The sequence below is a fragment of the Rhyacophila brunnea genome, unplaced genomic scaffold (genome assembly GCF_057557595.1).
Source record: "Rhyacophila brunnea isolate RB1 unplaced genomic scaffold, BYU_Rbru_1.0 scaffold_6, whole genome shotgun sequence".
In the NCBI taxonomy this organism is placed as follows: domain Eukaryota; kingdom Metazoa; phylum Arthropoda; class Insecta; order Trichoptera; family Rhyacophilidae; genus Rhyacophila; species Rhyacophila brunnea.
The window spans coordinates 19437646-19453906 of NW_028233276.1; the positions used below are offsets into that span (position 1 = coordinate 19437646).

At 36.4% G+C, this 16261-nt stretch overlaps 2 protein-coding genes across 10 annotated transcripts in view; one reads left to right on the forward strand and one right to left on the reverse strand.

Moving 5' to 3' along the window:
* Window positions 1–1612, reverse strand: part of Saf-B (Scaffold attachment factor B) — a 35563-nt gene extending 33951 nt beyond the window's left edge. For 8 of the 9 annotated variants that reach the window (XM_085956332.1, XM_085956328.1, XM_085956330.1 and 5 more), the window contains exon 1: window positions 1468–1612. In XM_085956332.1, the coding sequence (XP_085812458.1) occupies window positions 1468–1590 (123 nt within the window). In that variant the 5' untranslated portion in view covers window positions 1591–1612. Of the gene's footprint in view, window positions 1–1127; window positions 1260–1467 lie in introns of those variants that run through there. The other variant, XM_085956334.1, reaches the window with a different exon arrangement.
* Window positions 1613–2514: 902 nt separating this feature from the next.
* The window catches only part of loco (regulator of G protein signaling family member locomotion defects), a 170040-nt gene continuing 156293 nt past the window's right edge, over window positions 2515–16261 (forward strand). Inside the window, exons 1-2 of the mRNA XM_085956325.1 lie at window positions 2515–3671; window positions 7586–10089. Coding sequence (XP_085812451.1) covers window positions 2960–3671; window positions 7586–10089 — 3216 coding nt within the window. The 5' untranslated portion in view covers window positions 2515–2959. The remainder of the gene's footprint in view (window positions 3672–7585; window positions 10090–16261) is intronic.

Genomic DNA, 16261 nt, shown 5'->3' on the forward strand with positions numbered 1-16261 from the left:
TTTCCATATGTATTTATTGCTAAATTTTTCTATTCAAATATCTGCTCCGATAAGGTAATATCTGAATTGCATGAAATGTCAAATTTAATTGGACACTATCCAATCATATGAATATAAGTATTCAAGGCTTATTTTGGCAATTTTTTTTTTTTTTCGACCATGTCCGATCCTAATAGGATCATATGGGCCTCCACAGGGTAGAGGTTTGTATTAAGAGATTTTGTTTTTTACGAGAAATGGATGTCAGCCACTTGCTCAACCTATTAGGTCCATACCCTGACTCACACACAAATTGAAATCAATATGTGTACTTGCCAGACCCATGATTCGAACCTGAGACCCACGGCGTGATAGTCCAACGCTTAAGCCGCGCGGCCACCGTGGGTGTATTTTGGCAATATCTGCATGTAATTAGTTGAGTGAATCTAAATTATATTGGAATGTCATAAAGTGTCAAGTTCTCTTCAAATGAACTTGTAGCTAACTTAATCAAAAGACCAGAGCTCCTTTTTCGCCTCAATTTGATACATTTAGACTTCATCTCTATAGAAGACTTGGTACAAGTCTGTTTACTGGAAACCAGGCGGGAACAGCGGCAATTTTCACATCCGATTTCAGCAAAATTCATGAAAAATTTGTTTGCCGCTGGCTTCCACTAAACAGACAATTGAACCAAGACCGTTTTATTTATATTTTTTATAGCCCATATTTTTTTCAGCCCAAACTAGGATGAGACAACTTCGGTTTGCCCATCTGTAAGAAAAGGTCTCACTCTGGAAGCAAATCTATCATGTTAACTGTTACCCATAACATGAAGTAAAAACCGATTTTTTAATTTAAAATATCAAATTACTACTTAACATAATTATTGTTCATTAAATTTTCGCCTATTATTAAAGGTTTTAATTACGCGACAGAAGATTATAAACAATATTATACAATGCATCACTTACAGCACAATTTATAATTATTATGTTTTGGCTTTTTTGCCTATTATACCTAGGTCCTAAAATCAAAACTAAAGACACCACTAATTTAGTGTAGGTAGGCATTGGCTAATATTGTCTCAAAATTAATACCTTACGACCAATTTTCATATTTACACGTTTTATTATATTTCAACTTACTTTATTAAATAGATATCCACCTTATTTTTCTTCAAGTAGTATATACCTACTTATTACAAAAACGCATGCGGAATAAAATCAGAGAAACAAACTGACCCCACTCGCCTGCGAACGCTTCGTTAGTAAAATCTTGGCAAAGTCGTCGAAGCTGACGCCTATTCTTATAATAAATCCTAGCAAACCTCAAAGCTAGGTAACCAATAGAAAACTATAACCACATAAATGTGACAGGATTACTATGTATGTGTCGAGCGGCGGAAGCCACAATGGCAGCACGAATGACAAGAGGGACTTGATTTTATGAAATGGCAGACATAGAATTTCTCGCAAATTGAGTTACCTTTTCCAATCGTTCCATTAACACAGATTTAACGCCGTTTTTATCTAATCCACGTTTTTCCAATTCTGATCGAAGATCTATTACTCGTAAATCGCTTAATTTCCGCCCGTCGGAATCCGCCATTTTGGATCACAATTTCTGGAATGTTTCTGTAGTTTGGACGTAAACAGTGTTGCCAAATTTTTAAAATAGATAAAAGTATATCGGCAAAAATTATAATACTGGGGAAAATATTGTTTATTAGGAGGGGCACCCTCTTTGGTTTATTAGAAAAAACTTTCTAACTAAAATCGATGTATTTTCATGTCCACAAAACACTATTTTTATTTTGGATAATTACCTTCCGATTAATAACAGGGGTTTATATCACGGAAGATGGCACTTTGCGAAGAGACCTTTGGGAATGACTAGCTTGACCAACATTCATGCGGAGTGTCTGGGACTAACAACTGCACTTGGTCAAAACCAAGTGCCGCCTAATCGCATAGAATAGATACGTAAGTCGACACTTGCATTCTGATACTGCTACTTTACGGTAGCGAGTCCTAGCCTCTCAGTGCTGAAATCAATCGTATACTGACCTCCGAAAACATTGTTAACGGCGGACACTGGGTGTGCGGTGATATAACTTCAGGAAAAAAAATAATGGACCGTGCAGCCTCTTATCACATTAGGACGGAAGAAGCAACGCTGTACCCAACTTAGATCAGTCACTGAGCGACATGCTGGCCTGCCTGCCTGTGTTCTACCACCGGATTCCGACATCTTGGGTGCCCTATAAATATTCACTTTTACGAGTATTTGTGATTTTAAAATGTTCTCATACAAATTTAATGTCCATGTGTTTTTATATCCCGCCGCAGATAAAAAACAAAAAGATAGGTACCTAGTATAAATAATAAAAAGGATAAAATAAGTCACGCTGAAAATTTAAAAAATAGTTTTTCCCGCAATAAATTCGCGCTATGATTGGTAGATATCTACACCTACAGATACTTTAGAAAGTTGAAAATATTTTCAAAGAGATGGCGAGCGCGTATTTCGCCTGAGGCAAAATATTATGGAGTCTGTGGTACATGCATCTGAAACTCTTATTCGATTCAATAAGTTTGAAAAATTCCCTTTTTATTATATTTTTCCGAGACAAACCAGCATTGACAGTAATTTCAAGTGATTCGATACCTATGCGATTGTGATTCGAATATAATTTTAAAGTTTATGTTGTCAAACAAGTTGACGTGGTGTTGTTGAGTCTTGAATCTTGACATATCAACATTCAGTTGGGAAAGTTCGTCCGTCAATAATTTCAAAGTTAACTTTTCATTTATTCGAGTAAAGGATAACCGAATGCGAAGTTGTTATGACGGAAACGGCGACTAAAGTTTTGTTCGCTGCGCCGAGTGATAGTTCAATTTTTGCGGGAATTGTCAGATAAGAAAGACGATGTTCGATAAAAGTTCGCGCAAATAAACAAGTTTGAAAATATTTTGAAATGCATCCTCACAGACGCAGGAAAAAAAGACCTAACTACGGAGTGAGGACTGTCGAAGTCGGCCGAGGGCATAACGGATTCGGATTTACCATATCGGGACAGCAGCCGTGCATACTATCATGCATAGTATCCGATTCACCAGCTGATTCTGCAGGCCTGCGCGCTGGTGATTTCTTGATCTCTGTGAACGGTTTAAATGTCTCAAAGCTTCCTCACGACGCTGTAGTCCAACTCATAGGAAACTCCGTTGGAATTATCCGAATGACCATTGCAGAAAATTACTTTTCCGATAGCTCCGACGAGGATATTTTGAATGGCAGATCAGCCAATCGGCAGAGGCCGAAATATCCTCATGCAAATAAATCTCGCATGCACAAAGCGGGTAGGATCTCTAATTACAGTCCTAGTGCTATAAAAACCGCAAACAATGTGGTTATCGATCAAGATATCTGCAACAGAGAATATAAACCGTCGTCAGGCGTGTCCAACAATTTGAACAAAGATAATTTAACAGTTTCGAAACCTGTCTTGGCGTCATCCAGTTCGGCCCACTGCGTGATAATCAATCCTAGTATAAGCAATAAGAATGATATCAACAATGTCAGCGCTATGGTCAATCCGGGCTTGGAGCAGGTCCGTGCCATTAAAGTTGTCAGGGACCTCAAGACCGGGGCAATGTTTGAAGAAGTAACTGGCGCACATATAGATCCAGGTTTGTAATATTGCACAACAAAATAAATGTCAAACTTACCTAAAATACTTACCAATACTTACCTAAATGTTTTTTGTTCTTTTTCTCCGAAGATTTTTAGAATTCCATTGTACAAAAGAAGTCTACACTCTTTTATCTTATCTATCTTATTTTACACATTGATTGTGTACTCTCCGAAAAAATAGCGTTATCTTAAAATAACCATTTTGAGGTAATATCGATCAAACATGACACGGCAGTTCACCACTGTAAAACTTCTAGTGTCATTTGTTGCATTGTCGAAGAGTGAAGGTAGGCTGTGGAGATCCACCACAAACAGTGCACACAACTCATTGTCACACTCAGGGCCGTATCAAGGTCTTTTGGCGCCCAGGGCAAGAGGTAGTTTTTGCACCCCCACAACCCCACCAAAACATTAAAAACGTTATTCCTCAAAATAATATTTAACCAAGAGACCTAAGATCTTTCTACGGCCCTCAGACATAACACAGTCAAGATCACCATGACTGGTCTGATCAGCGGTTTTCATTAAAAACTTTTGAACAAAAACTGATTCATAATTATAATTATTTATTTATTCATTTGAATCATTTCAAATAAATATACAAAATTAAGTAATATGCTCTTGCTATAATTTAACTTCTCCCGCTTTGCATGAAGCAAATTCATTAATGATACGTCTATACCTCAGTGTTTTGGTTATAGTGTTCTCTATGGAGATAATTGTTAAGCCAGATAAACGTTTTTGCCCAATGGAGGAACGAAGATAATTTTTATTTTGCTAAAACTTCGTTCACATGAAGGCTCAGTAACTGGTATGATAATAAAATTTCAAAGAGCGATTTCACAATTTAGGTAAGCATCTTGAAGACAGTATGTATGGATCAATTGCAAAAGTTTCATTTGGGATGCGGTGGCTAAATCTAACAGAAAAGAATTTGCTTGATATTTGAAACTCGCTATTTCGCTTGCAAATTCAGTGTTATCCAAATCATGTTGGTATATGTTGGCCAGATTCATTGCACATGTTCGTAGTTCGTTTGTTAAAAGCTTCACTGAGGAACCGGTCTAAAAGTTAATAGAGATTTCATTTGTGATAAAATGCTATCACATTCAGAAGGACAATCTTTACTGAAGCTACTTTCAGTTGTTATGAGATGGTCTTCGTCTTCAGCCATTTCAGAGACCATATCGTCACCGTTCAGGCAAAAGTCACCAACCCTGAAAATGGCAGTTTTGAGTTGAGTATGTCACCCGAAGCGTAAAATTATGTTCTTTAGGATGCAAAACTCACCTCGGTACATTAGTTAGTAAAATTTTGCTTAAATCCGAATTATTTGTTTTTCACTAAATGACTTTCGATAAAATCTTAACAAGCAAAAGTCATTATAGGTGAATAGACATTATTGACTCTATAAAAAAAAAATCCTTCGTGATAAATATACAAGCAAAAGTCACTATACTATGGATGGTGAGTTTTACTGATGCTTCTTTTGGCTAACATTGTTCAGATTGTTAACAAGCAAACCATAATTTGAGCTACCTTGCCTCCTTTAAAACCTTCCATATGTTTTAATTAGCATCAAAAAGTAAAAGTACCTTAAAGAAATTATTAAGAAGACATGAGAAAATAATTTAATGTAGATAAAACCTTAAAAACATTAAAATCTGATTTTTCCTGCATTTTCAAACTTTCAAATTGCTATATCTCAAAACTATGTTTTTAGGGTTGGTGACTTTTGCCTGAACGGTGACGATATCATCGTTGAAACTAGAAAATTGTGTAACTCCGTTTTAATCGAAAATTGACTTTGAATGCCATCTAGTGGCCGTTGATAATATCTATCCGTCTTGCAAATTTTGTAATTACAGAAAAATTGTATCATTGTTAAATCATGGATGATTTCACTCCAAAACCATACATTTGTATAGGAAACCATAATGTTTTTTGTCTCTCCTGTAAAGTAGTGTTTTTGGAGTTACACAATTTTCTAGTTTCAACGACGATATGTGGTATTTTTCATTTCGTAATATACAATGGAAAATTCTGGAGAATTTTGTTATGAAACGTCAGATTGGCACTCCGACCATAAGTCATAAGATCTTAAATAGTTACCTATCCATAGATTAATACGTCCATGCTTTCGGCCCCAGCACATCGTTAGTGTAGAAACTATCGCGGCTACCATTATTTATCCATTTCGAATAGGAAAGTTTCGCTTTTATTAGTTAAGTAACTGAAGTTTCTTAATTATTTTAATTTATCATTTACAGAGTTATGAGTTAGTGACTTGAGTTTTCTTAAAATTCCTGGCATTATTTTTGCACCCCATATGCTCCTGCAGCCCCTCGGCGTCCAGGGCAATAGCCTTATTTGCCAGCCGCTACGTACGGTCCTGGTCACACTTAATTGTTTTCATTGAACTAATACCCCGTTTACACATGCATGGATATACTGTTGACAGTACATATCATTGTGCAAGTTGCATGATTGCATGCATGGATCAAAAAAAGGACAGCAGCTTCTGAATTTTCACGCGATAGTTAGAACTCGTGCGATCTGCACCTGCGCAGTAGAACGATAGTGGCAAACCTGCCTGAAAATATACGAACTACAACGCGTAGAGCATTTTGACGTTTACTAATTTTCACAACCTATCAAATAGCACCATACAATGATAACAACGCATCTTGCTTACTCTTAAAGAATGACATTGGCGAGGCAGTCAACACTTTTGCGTGTAAACATTTATTATCACGATAGTTTAATTTACACACTATTAGGCCAGTAAATCCATGCACTTGAGGCTCTATTTCCCAACCTTATTTGTGCCATGCCCCACTTCTACGCTTCAAAAATCTCCATGCCCCCTATCAAAATTTTATAGTTACCTCACTAGAATAAAGAGAATAATGAATGTATTAATCTTTTTTCAAATTTCTCCTTCATATTTCTCCCATTTTTCCGTCAAAATAATAAGGAAAAGTACAAATATAACAGTGCTGCCGTCTTTTTCTCGGAAAGTCAGGGTTGCAATATCAAAAAAAAATATTTCGAAAATGCGTTTTTCCACAAAAAAAATGTAACAAATATTAACAATTTGCACATTGCCCCCCAGTGGGGTTTACGCCCCACGTTGGGAAACACTGCGTCTATTAGAATACAAATTACAGATTGTGTTAGTTAATTTCTAAAATTATTCAATTAAACCCATAACCCATGCAAGTCAAACGATAATGGTAGAGGTAGGCTATGGAGATCTGACAAATGTAGCGTACACTAAACGTTGTCAGACATTATAATTATTTTCATTCAACTAAGATTATAATTAAACCATTTCTTTTATTAAATGAATTCACAAGATTTTGAGAATGTAAAATTCCATACATTAAACATACATAACTAAAGATTGGCGCGACACCAATGGTTATACGGGTTCAAATCCCGTCGGTTTATTTATTTTTTTCAAATATAATTTTTCTAATGGGTATAGGTATATCTGAGGTGTTTTCAAGTTATGTATGTTTAAGATTACAAATTTATTGCATGTGGTGTTGATTAGTTTTTAAAATTCAATTAAACCTTGCCTAAACTAAACCATAAAAAATATTCTTCTATCCATAAAATATTGTATGATTTAATGGTATAATTTTATCGTTTTATCTATTATCATGTGGTTTAGGCAGAGTTTAATTGAATTTAAAAAACTAACCAACACCCTCTGCAAATTGTATTTTTAGTTGAATGAAAACAAATAAATATGTCTGACAAAGTTTAATGTGCACTATTATTTGTCGGATTTCCACAGCCTACAGGCAGAAGACTTGCATCTGGTAGAAAAAGTGTTTCTTCAGCATTTTTGACAATAATAATTATATTGCTTTGTAGTAAAATTGTGATGTTCAAATTTCAGATAATGTTGCAGTCTGCCAGTCCTCAAATGTTGCCGAGGTTCCCGGTATCGCCGTTGAAGACGTTCACAAACCTCCAACCTCAAGCGCCAAAGTTGAGCCAATTATTAAATTGATAGAACAGGAGTCTTCTGTGGAATGCCGTGCGGTCGTCGGTTATCTGGGGACCATTGAAATGCCCAAACAGATCGCCACCGGTTCTAAACTCCAGACGGTGAGGAGCTGTATAAGGAAGATGCGTCAGGAGAAGCGAACCCCCTGCACTGTTCTCATGACTGTCCTGCCCTCCCGCATGACTCTCAAGAGTGCGACCGGAGAACTGCTTGCTGAGTACCCGGCCAAAAGACTCAACTACGTGAGCTGCAGCTCAGAAAATGATTACAGATTCTTCGGTCTGGTCACGAGTGCCACTTATCCTATCGAAATGCATGATTTTGACGATGTGCGACATGGAAGCGAGCCCTCAATCGGAGAGGAAGAACGGAGGGAGTACGACATGGCCATCTCCAACAGTTGCCACGTGTTCATGATCGACACTCAGATCGTGGACCACCAGACTCACGTGAAAAAAGCTGATGCATTCAGAGTTGCCTGCACTATCGACCCTGTCTCAGGTACATGTTTGGAGTTCCCAAATAATTCTGAATACATTGTCAACATTATCAGAATTATGTACTCTTTGAAACCTCCAAACGGTTTTTCTGGAAAATGTAACATCGAAAATATCTCTCGCCTCTCGAATTTAGACAGGAAGTCTCGCAGCCCGCGGGGGGTCAATTTTGTGCGTAAGATTAACCGACCTAAGCTGCTTCAAGATGCAAAACCAAACATTAGGGTCGATCGTCCTATGGACGGGAACATTTTGCAGAATGATAATGGCATTGCTTTTCAAAATGATAATCGGATAGAAAATGATCCGAGAGAGTTGGAGGATTTGAGAGAACCAGGTGCTGGCCGTGTCCATGGAAACGAGTTTGCAGCGAACTCTCCTCAGCCTAGCAACCACAGCGAAGTCACCACCACGTCTAGCAATAGTGACTCAGGCATTGGCTTTCACAATGACTGTCAGAATATATCAGACAGAATTCTGGTCGTTGATTTTCCCAATCCGGCAAGGAACAATTTTAACGTTCCACGTGCTGGTCCTGCATTTCATTTAAGAGATGGGAAGATTGTTCCGCCGCGAGAGGCGAGGCCATCCGGAGTTGTCGGCTTAGAGCTCGATCCGCATGGCCAATTTCTCTCCAACACCATGCCTGTGGTAGAGGGTTTTGGCGGCCAGGGAAGACCTCTCAATCACGGAGACCCTGCACTCCCGGGAAATATCCGAGCGCAGCTGGCTCCCGAGAATATTTTTTATTCCAAGAAGTCGACCGGGGAGCCCTCCGAGGCCGGTGTGGGCGAGAGGATCCGCTTTGGAGTCGATGAAATTAAAATTCCTTCGACTTCCGCTGGCCGATATCTGCATTCTTTAACTGGAATTCAAAAGCACGCTGTGAAAAATAAACTAACCGTGAGAGCTACGCCTGACCGTTATGATCCCAGTGACAAAACGAGAAAGACTGATTCATGCAAATCTCCCAATAGAAGCGGTAATTTTCATGAACATTCGCGGCAGCCATACGATCGGAGACTTACATCGGTGGGTGGTGGATCGCCACATTACGATCCGGTCTATCCTGACGGCTCGACTCGCTATGAAGAGCATCACTATGAGATCATATACCCTGATGAGAACAACATTTACAATGAAAACTTGGCCAATGATGAAAAGTGTTATACTAAATCTGATAAATTTAACTGGACGGATCGACGGCAGGCGCTCTATTCGGAACGCGCCGTTGATGTTGCCGAATGTCCCCCTGACTATTTTCATGATACCACTAACAGTGACTTAGTGACATCTTGTTTTTATGACGATATGAGCGTCACGTCTTCCAAAAGCCACGATTACGGCAGTAAAAAAGATAAAAACTATTCGACAGATGATATATCGATCTATAGTTCCAAAAGTCACGACGAGATTGTTGCAAATTCGTCGAAAGCTAAATCCGAATCGCGAAAATTGCGGACTTCTGTAGACGATATTTTAATTTTCGGTTTGAAAAATTCTAAAGTGAAAGACGCCTCCCGCGTTACCACGAAGAAGTGCACCGATAAAGAGCAACACAATTTTCTACACCCAAGCAACGTGAAAATAAAAGCCAAGAAATCCAAGAAAACAATGTTTTCCAATAAGACAAAGCATGTGGTTAACGCTTCCAATATGTTACCATCCGAGGTGAACGGCTACCGTCAAACGTTCAGTAAAGATTCTCTATTAAAGTACAAGCTAAGTCCTAAGGTGTTCGGCCTATCTCGGCCGAGTGTGAGCGTGGAGGATGTGTGCAAGTCTTCTGCAGGGGTGAAACGGGAGCGGAGGGGATCGCCGGGAGTGTGGGGGCATCTGGAAGGAACCGCCAGCGAACCGGATCTCCGTGATTGCGTCAACAATGACTTCTTTTCGGTGAGTAATCTTTTTTATTTACACAGATTCTTATGATAGATGCTTATTATTTTGTTTGAAAGACTTCTAGTTCATGCTAAAGAAATACTGAAGGTGTACACTAGTTGCAAAATGAATCACAAAATGAATGACATTATTAGCATATTATGAAATTATATTAAATTCTAATCATCTAAATCTGCCGATTTATCAGCAATAGATACATTAGTAATTCAAAATTTTCACTCTTTATAAAGCATACAGGACAGGACACTGGTTTTTTACTGTAATATAAGCTACAATTAATTATATGTCGCTTTACGACTGAGATACGTCCCTATAGGGCTATTCAAGTAGTTAACACGATAGTTCGTTTCTGTTATTTTTATTGATTCAAAATAACATAGATATCCACTTATTAACACCGACTGCGCATGCGCCATGCCACTGACATTTTTATATAAAATAATTGGAATTGTGTATGCGCTATATCTCGGTTGGAAATTATTGTTGTACTTATTAATGGCATTTATAATGCAATTTAAAGTATTCAAGAGCAATCTGTTGCATAGATCGACATTCACGACTTGTAAATATGTACGGCATTGAATGTAATGATTAATTATGATGTACTGCTTCTCTTGATTTTAATTTTCCAATGTTTCTTTCCACTCTGTATAGTGTATTGGATCATACTCTCACTCTGCTTAGGAGTGAAAATATTGATTTACTTTTTATGATAATTTTAAACTGTCGATAACATTTATTCATTGTCAGGGATTCCCTCTCATTGATACAGGCTGCTGCGTCATAAAATGTGCTAATTCCGTCCCAATACCTGGTCCGCTTTCTATGCTGGTCCTTTATACTTACAAATTAATAAATTACCATGCCTTTGTTGTAAAGCCCGCACGTTGTTTTCCATACAGAATAATGATCAGTTATCGGTTTTATCACTCGTTTACCATCATCAATAGTATGCTAATTTTAATTCTGCGACTAACAATTTAATTGAATATAAATGATTAGGTAACACTTGTGAGTTATTTATAGCTTTAACTATTTTAGATTATAGCTGTTGTGAAAAGATCCGTAATTCTCAGTTAGAGCATACTATGTAGTAATAATTCGCAATTCGTATTGCAAATCAAATAATATTTATTCATTTCCTAAACCAACCCACTAACCCAAGATGGCAGCTTAAGCTTCGGCCTATTGCGTCGTGGGTCCCAGATTCGAATCCTGGGTTTGACAAACACACATACCTATTGTTCTTCAATTAATGTTTGAGTTAGAGTATGGATCTAATAGGTTGAGCAAGTGGCTGACATCCATTTCTCATAAAGATAAAAATCTGTTAATACAAACCTCATAGCAAGGCCCAGCAGACATGGTCGAAGAAAAAAAAAATCCACAAAAAATGGTATGGAGGGATACAAAAATTTTATATAATATTTTATTATTGATTTCTTATGGTAGGGTGGGAATAATATTAATTTAATTTTGATTATATCTGCATGACCAAGGTGAAGGAAATGCTGGCACATGCTGCGTAGAGTGCGACTGTTGGATGCTACTCAAATATGTGCTTGAAAAGTCTACAGCCAGCCGCTGCTGATTAATATTTAACTTAAAGGAACCCTTGGCTAATACATATGGGATCCCCGAATAAATCCAACCAATCAAAACATAATTTTAAAAAAAATCTCACTCTTGGTTTTTTCATAGATTTAGCCCAATGGTAAATCTACTACTTACCTTCTTAGATCCTTGCACTGTAACGGGTATATTTTCTGTGCCATGACAGTTTGTGCTTTGATTTAAGCGTTTTACCTGGGCAGCTGCAATCATAGACAGATGCTAACTTATAAGTCAGTGCGACTCACAAATGGTTATCGTATGCACATGGTCTAACATTCCTAATTGTTGGTGCCCGTTTGAATCATCTGCGTTGCTCTGTTCCGTCTTATAGACATGCCACTAGGTGATATCAAAGGCAAATATTTCTTTTAATATCACCGCAACTATTTCACTCCTTTGTCTTTTTTTATTCATGTTAAATATGGTAAAAAACTCTTGATTTCCACAAATGCAGCGGATGAGATCGATCCTTAGACCTTTTTATTAGCAAGCTAGGTGTGAGTGACAATTTTTATCTATATATAAATATAGAAGAAACCTACTAGATATTCCTTAAACAGATGACAATATGAAATTGTAAGTAATATATAGGTGATAGTCCAATTTTAATTAAGTATTTTATTTCAAATAAAATACCACTGCAAGATATATGCAATTTACTCTCTACTTTGACCGTTTTCGATAGTATTTAGTAGCCTTCCGAACACCGAAATCAGGTTGGCTTGCCGGGTTGAAATTAGGCATCTTGGTGTGACTGCATGGTCCGCTCTCTTATCTCCTCGTTACTCCTAATGTTATACCACCGTGTACCTAGTATCCACCGCAAACATTTGTTCTCAAAACTCAGTATACAACCGTAATGCAGCACCGTCAGAATGCAAGCATCAAATAGGCGGCATTTAGTATTAACTGAGTACAGGCGCGAGTCTCATCAAGTTGAATTTTCTAAATTTACTATTATAGCCATTACTAATAGGTAATCTATGTGTCTGTAAAGTTCATCACACACACCCTTTTTTTTCTTTTTGAATACATTTTTTGTCCAGTTAAATTGCTGATAAGTGATACATACTTTTAGTACATTATTGCAATATTGTTTATACAAATCTTAATTGTATGATTACTATGTTCTTTTGAACTAGTGCCCTGTCAGTTGATTCACTCATATTTGTGAATTAAAAGATAAGGTTGGTATGTATTTTTGTTATTATCAAGATGTAGATACAGACAGTGCCAAAGGGTGGAGATCCGACATGAATAATCCACACCAAACTTTGTCAGTCATACTTATTTGTTTTCATTGAACTAAGAATACTTTAGGCACCCACGGTGGCCGCGCGGCTTAAGCGTTGGACTATCACGCCGTGGGTCTCAGATTCGAATCCTGGGTCTGGCAATTACACATGTTGTTTTTCAATTTGTGTGTGAGTCAGGGTATGGACCTAATAGGTTGAGCAAGTGACCGACATACATTTCTCGTAAAAAACAAAATCTGTTAATACAAACCTCTACCCTGTGGAGGCCCATATGATCCTATTAGGATCGGACATGGTCGAAAGAAAAGAAGAAAGAATACAAATTTCAGATGGTTTTTTAAATTAGATTAAACCCTACCTATATCAAACCATAATAGAATATTTTTCTATCTATAAAATATCTTCTGTATAATTTAATGGCATAATTTTAAATATTTTATAGATAGAAAAATATTTTTTATCAATTATATTTGGTTTGGCAGGATTTAATTGAATTTTAAAAGTTAACCAGCACCATCTACAATTTGTATTCTTGGTTGAATGAAAACAAATAAGTATGACTGACAAAGTTTAGTGTGGATTATTCATGTCGGATCTCCACAATCTACCTCCAACGTTCACCACTCGGTACAGAAGTCCAATGCACATACACCCACTGATGTTTGATTCAGAAACACTTAATAGTCTGTTGTAAAATCTTGTATTTCACTCAACCTTCTTATGTGTAATGTCATATTCGTTAATCCTTGCCCATTTGTTTTACTGTGTAAATTGTTGTTCTGACTATAGACGTCCACCGGTGGATTCCCTCCGTCGCATCCGATCCTGTGTCTTTCTTTAAAATTTAAATAAAGTATGTGATATTATTAGTTTTATCTTTTACTGATAATTATAATATTATAATATTTTACAAACTTTAGTTTTGTTTAAAGTAAGTACATATACCGCTTTAAAATAGGTACCTAATATACGAATTCGGTTTTAATGCAGTATAAATAATTAATATTTTAAATGTATGTAATTTGTAAACTGTGATAGTTTTAAGTTACCTATTCTTTTGTGTGGCCCCATGGTGGCCAAGCGGTTATGGGTCAGGTCTATAATGTCGTGTGTCCCGGGTTCGAATCTCGGGTCTGGCAAATACACATGTTTTTTGGACCCAGAGTATGGACCTAATAGGTTGAGCAAGTGTCTAACATCCTTTTTTTTGTAAAAAAAAAATCTGTTGCTACTATCTCCACTCTGTGGAGGCACGCACAATCTTCTTAGGATCGGACATGGTTTTAAAATATATATATATATATATCCTAGGCGTCTCATGGATACCGCAAGAGTACCCATAACAAAGACTATTGTCTCTTTGGATTCCTATGCTTATTTGATGTCTTGGATGCTCAGTTGAGTGGCACTCACCTATTATATCAGTCAAGTGATGAATGATCCCAAGGGTCCGCATGTCTTAAAAGCCAGACTATATAATTTGTCTTCAGCCAAAAGAGCTGCCGAACCTGGCAACTCCATTATTTATTTATTTTAACTTGTTATTCAAGTTTAATAATTTATTTAATATTTTATTTAATTACATTTTTCTAAAATAAAAATGTGTTTATTTTTTTATTAATATTTTTTAAAAGAAGACAGCTTCTTTTGAATATGTATGCACTATTTTTGTTGGATCGCCCATTGTATATGAAAACTATTATGGCTTAATAGAATTTAGGCAGGGTTTAGTTGAATTAAAAAAAATTACAAACACTATCTACACATTGTATGCTTAGTTCAATGAAAACTAATACGTTTGACTGATAAAGTTTAGTGTGACTATTTATGTCGGATCTTAACAGCCTACCTTCTCCCTTCGCCACTGCATTGCACATAATGACGTGCGCTTCTGAATATTATATTATACATATAAGCGATTGCAAATATATAAACGTACACTGAAATTCATCGAAGGCCGTGTGATTACCTATCATTCATCCTACATTATCATAATAATATCAAGAATAAAAAATGTCTGATAAGATTAATTTCTGATTTTATACAACATGTAGGATTGGTCGACAGGAAATTGTATTTTTGAGAGTTATTACTAGTTTAGTGTTGCATTAAGTGCAGTATTGCGGTTAATAATTAATACCTACTCATTTTCTATCGGACATGATTATTTATTTTTCCGTATGGGCCACAATAATCATGTGGCAGTGATGATTTTTAAGTAAACAGTCAATCAGTGTATTATTGTCAATACACGTACATTCATTTGCGTGTGTGATTGTGATAATTGTGTTTTGAAAGTGAATCTTTCACGTCACATCAATGGCGGGTTTAGGAACCTGGAGGCCCGATGCGTCGACTGATTTTGAGCCACCCCCTACAATAATCAAAAATATTATTATTGACAATGACAGTGATTGCGCATAATAATATTAGTGGTTTATTTTTTGTGTACAAGTACCTACCTTTCTGAGTGGTAATATTGTTATGAGTCACATACAAAAAGTGTCACGTTTTCTGTCAATATCTACTTAAGGGGGATCCTTATACCAGCAGAGGCACCTAGCAGAAAAATACGAAGCTTGCAATTTGAGACATTTTTTTGATAATTTACAATTTCAACTGTATTGATTAATAAATAATATGTATCTGAAAACATTAAAAAGAAATATTTTTTTTTTAAGTCAAAGAAAATCAGAATTTGTTACATATTTATCTCCCCGGTTACGTTATTATTATATAAAATTTTTATGGTCATATTTATTATTAAAATTTAGTTTATCAAAAATGTGTATAACTTGAAATCCTTTTTATTTATATCAAATATTGGGACCATACCTAAATAAGATTTTTGATAAACTAAATTTTAATTATAAATATGACCATAAAATATAATGTAATAATAACGTAACTGGGGAGATAAATATGTAACAAATTCTGATTTTTTTTTTGAAATGCAGTTGAAATTGTAAATTTATCAAAAAAATGTCTCATATTGTAAGCTTCGTATTTTTCCCCTAGGTGCCTCTGCTGGTATAAGGGGGGACGATATAATTTTGTGTGGTTGCGGGGGTTTGAATCTCATTGCCAGTGCTGATTACCACAGTAGTTTGTTATCGCGAAAAAATACATAATTATATTAGCCTGGACGCAAACCAACATATTTGTTATGATAAAATTAAACTGGTAACAGATACAAGCTGATCGCGGGGGGTACGTTTGGGACATGTGGGTCTATTCTATACTTATCGACCGCTAAAGTGATAAAGTGATAGATATTATCAAACTTAGGGTAGGTT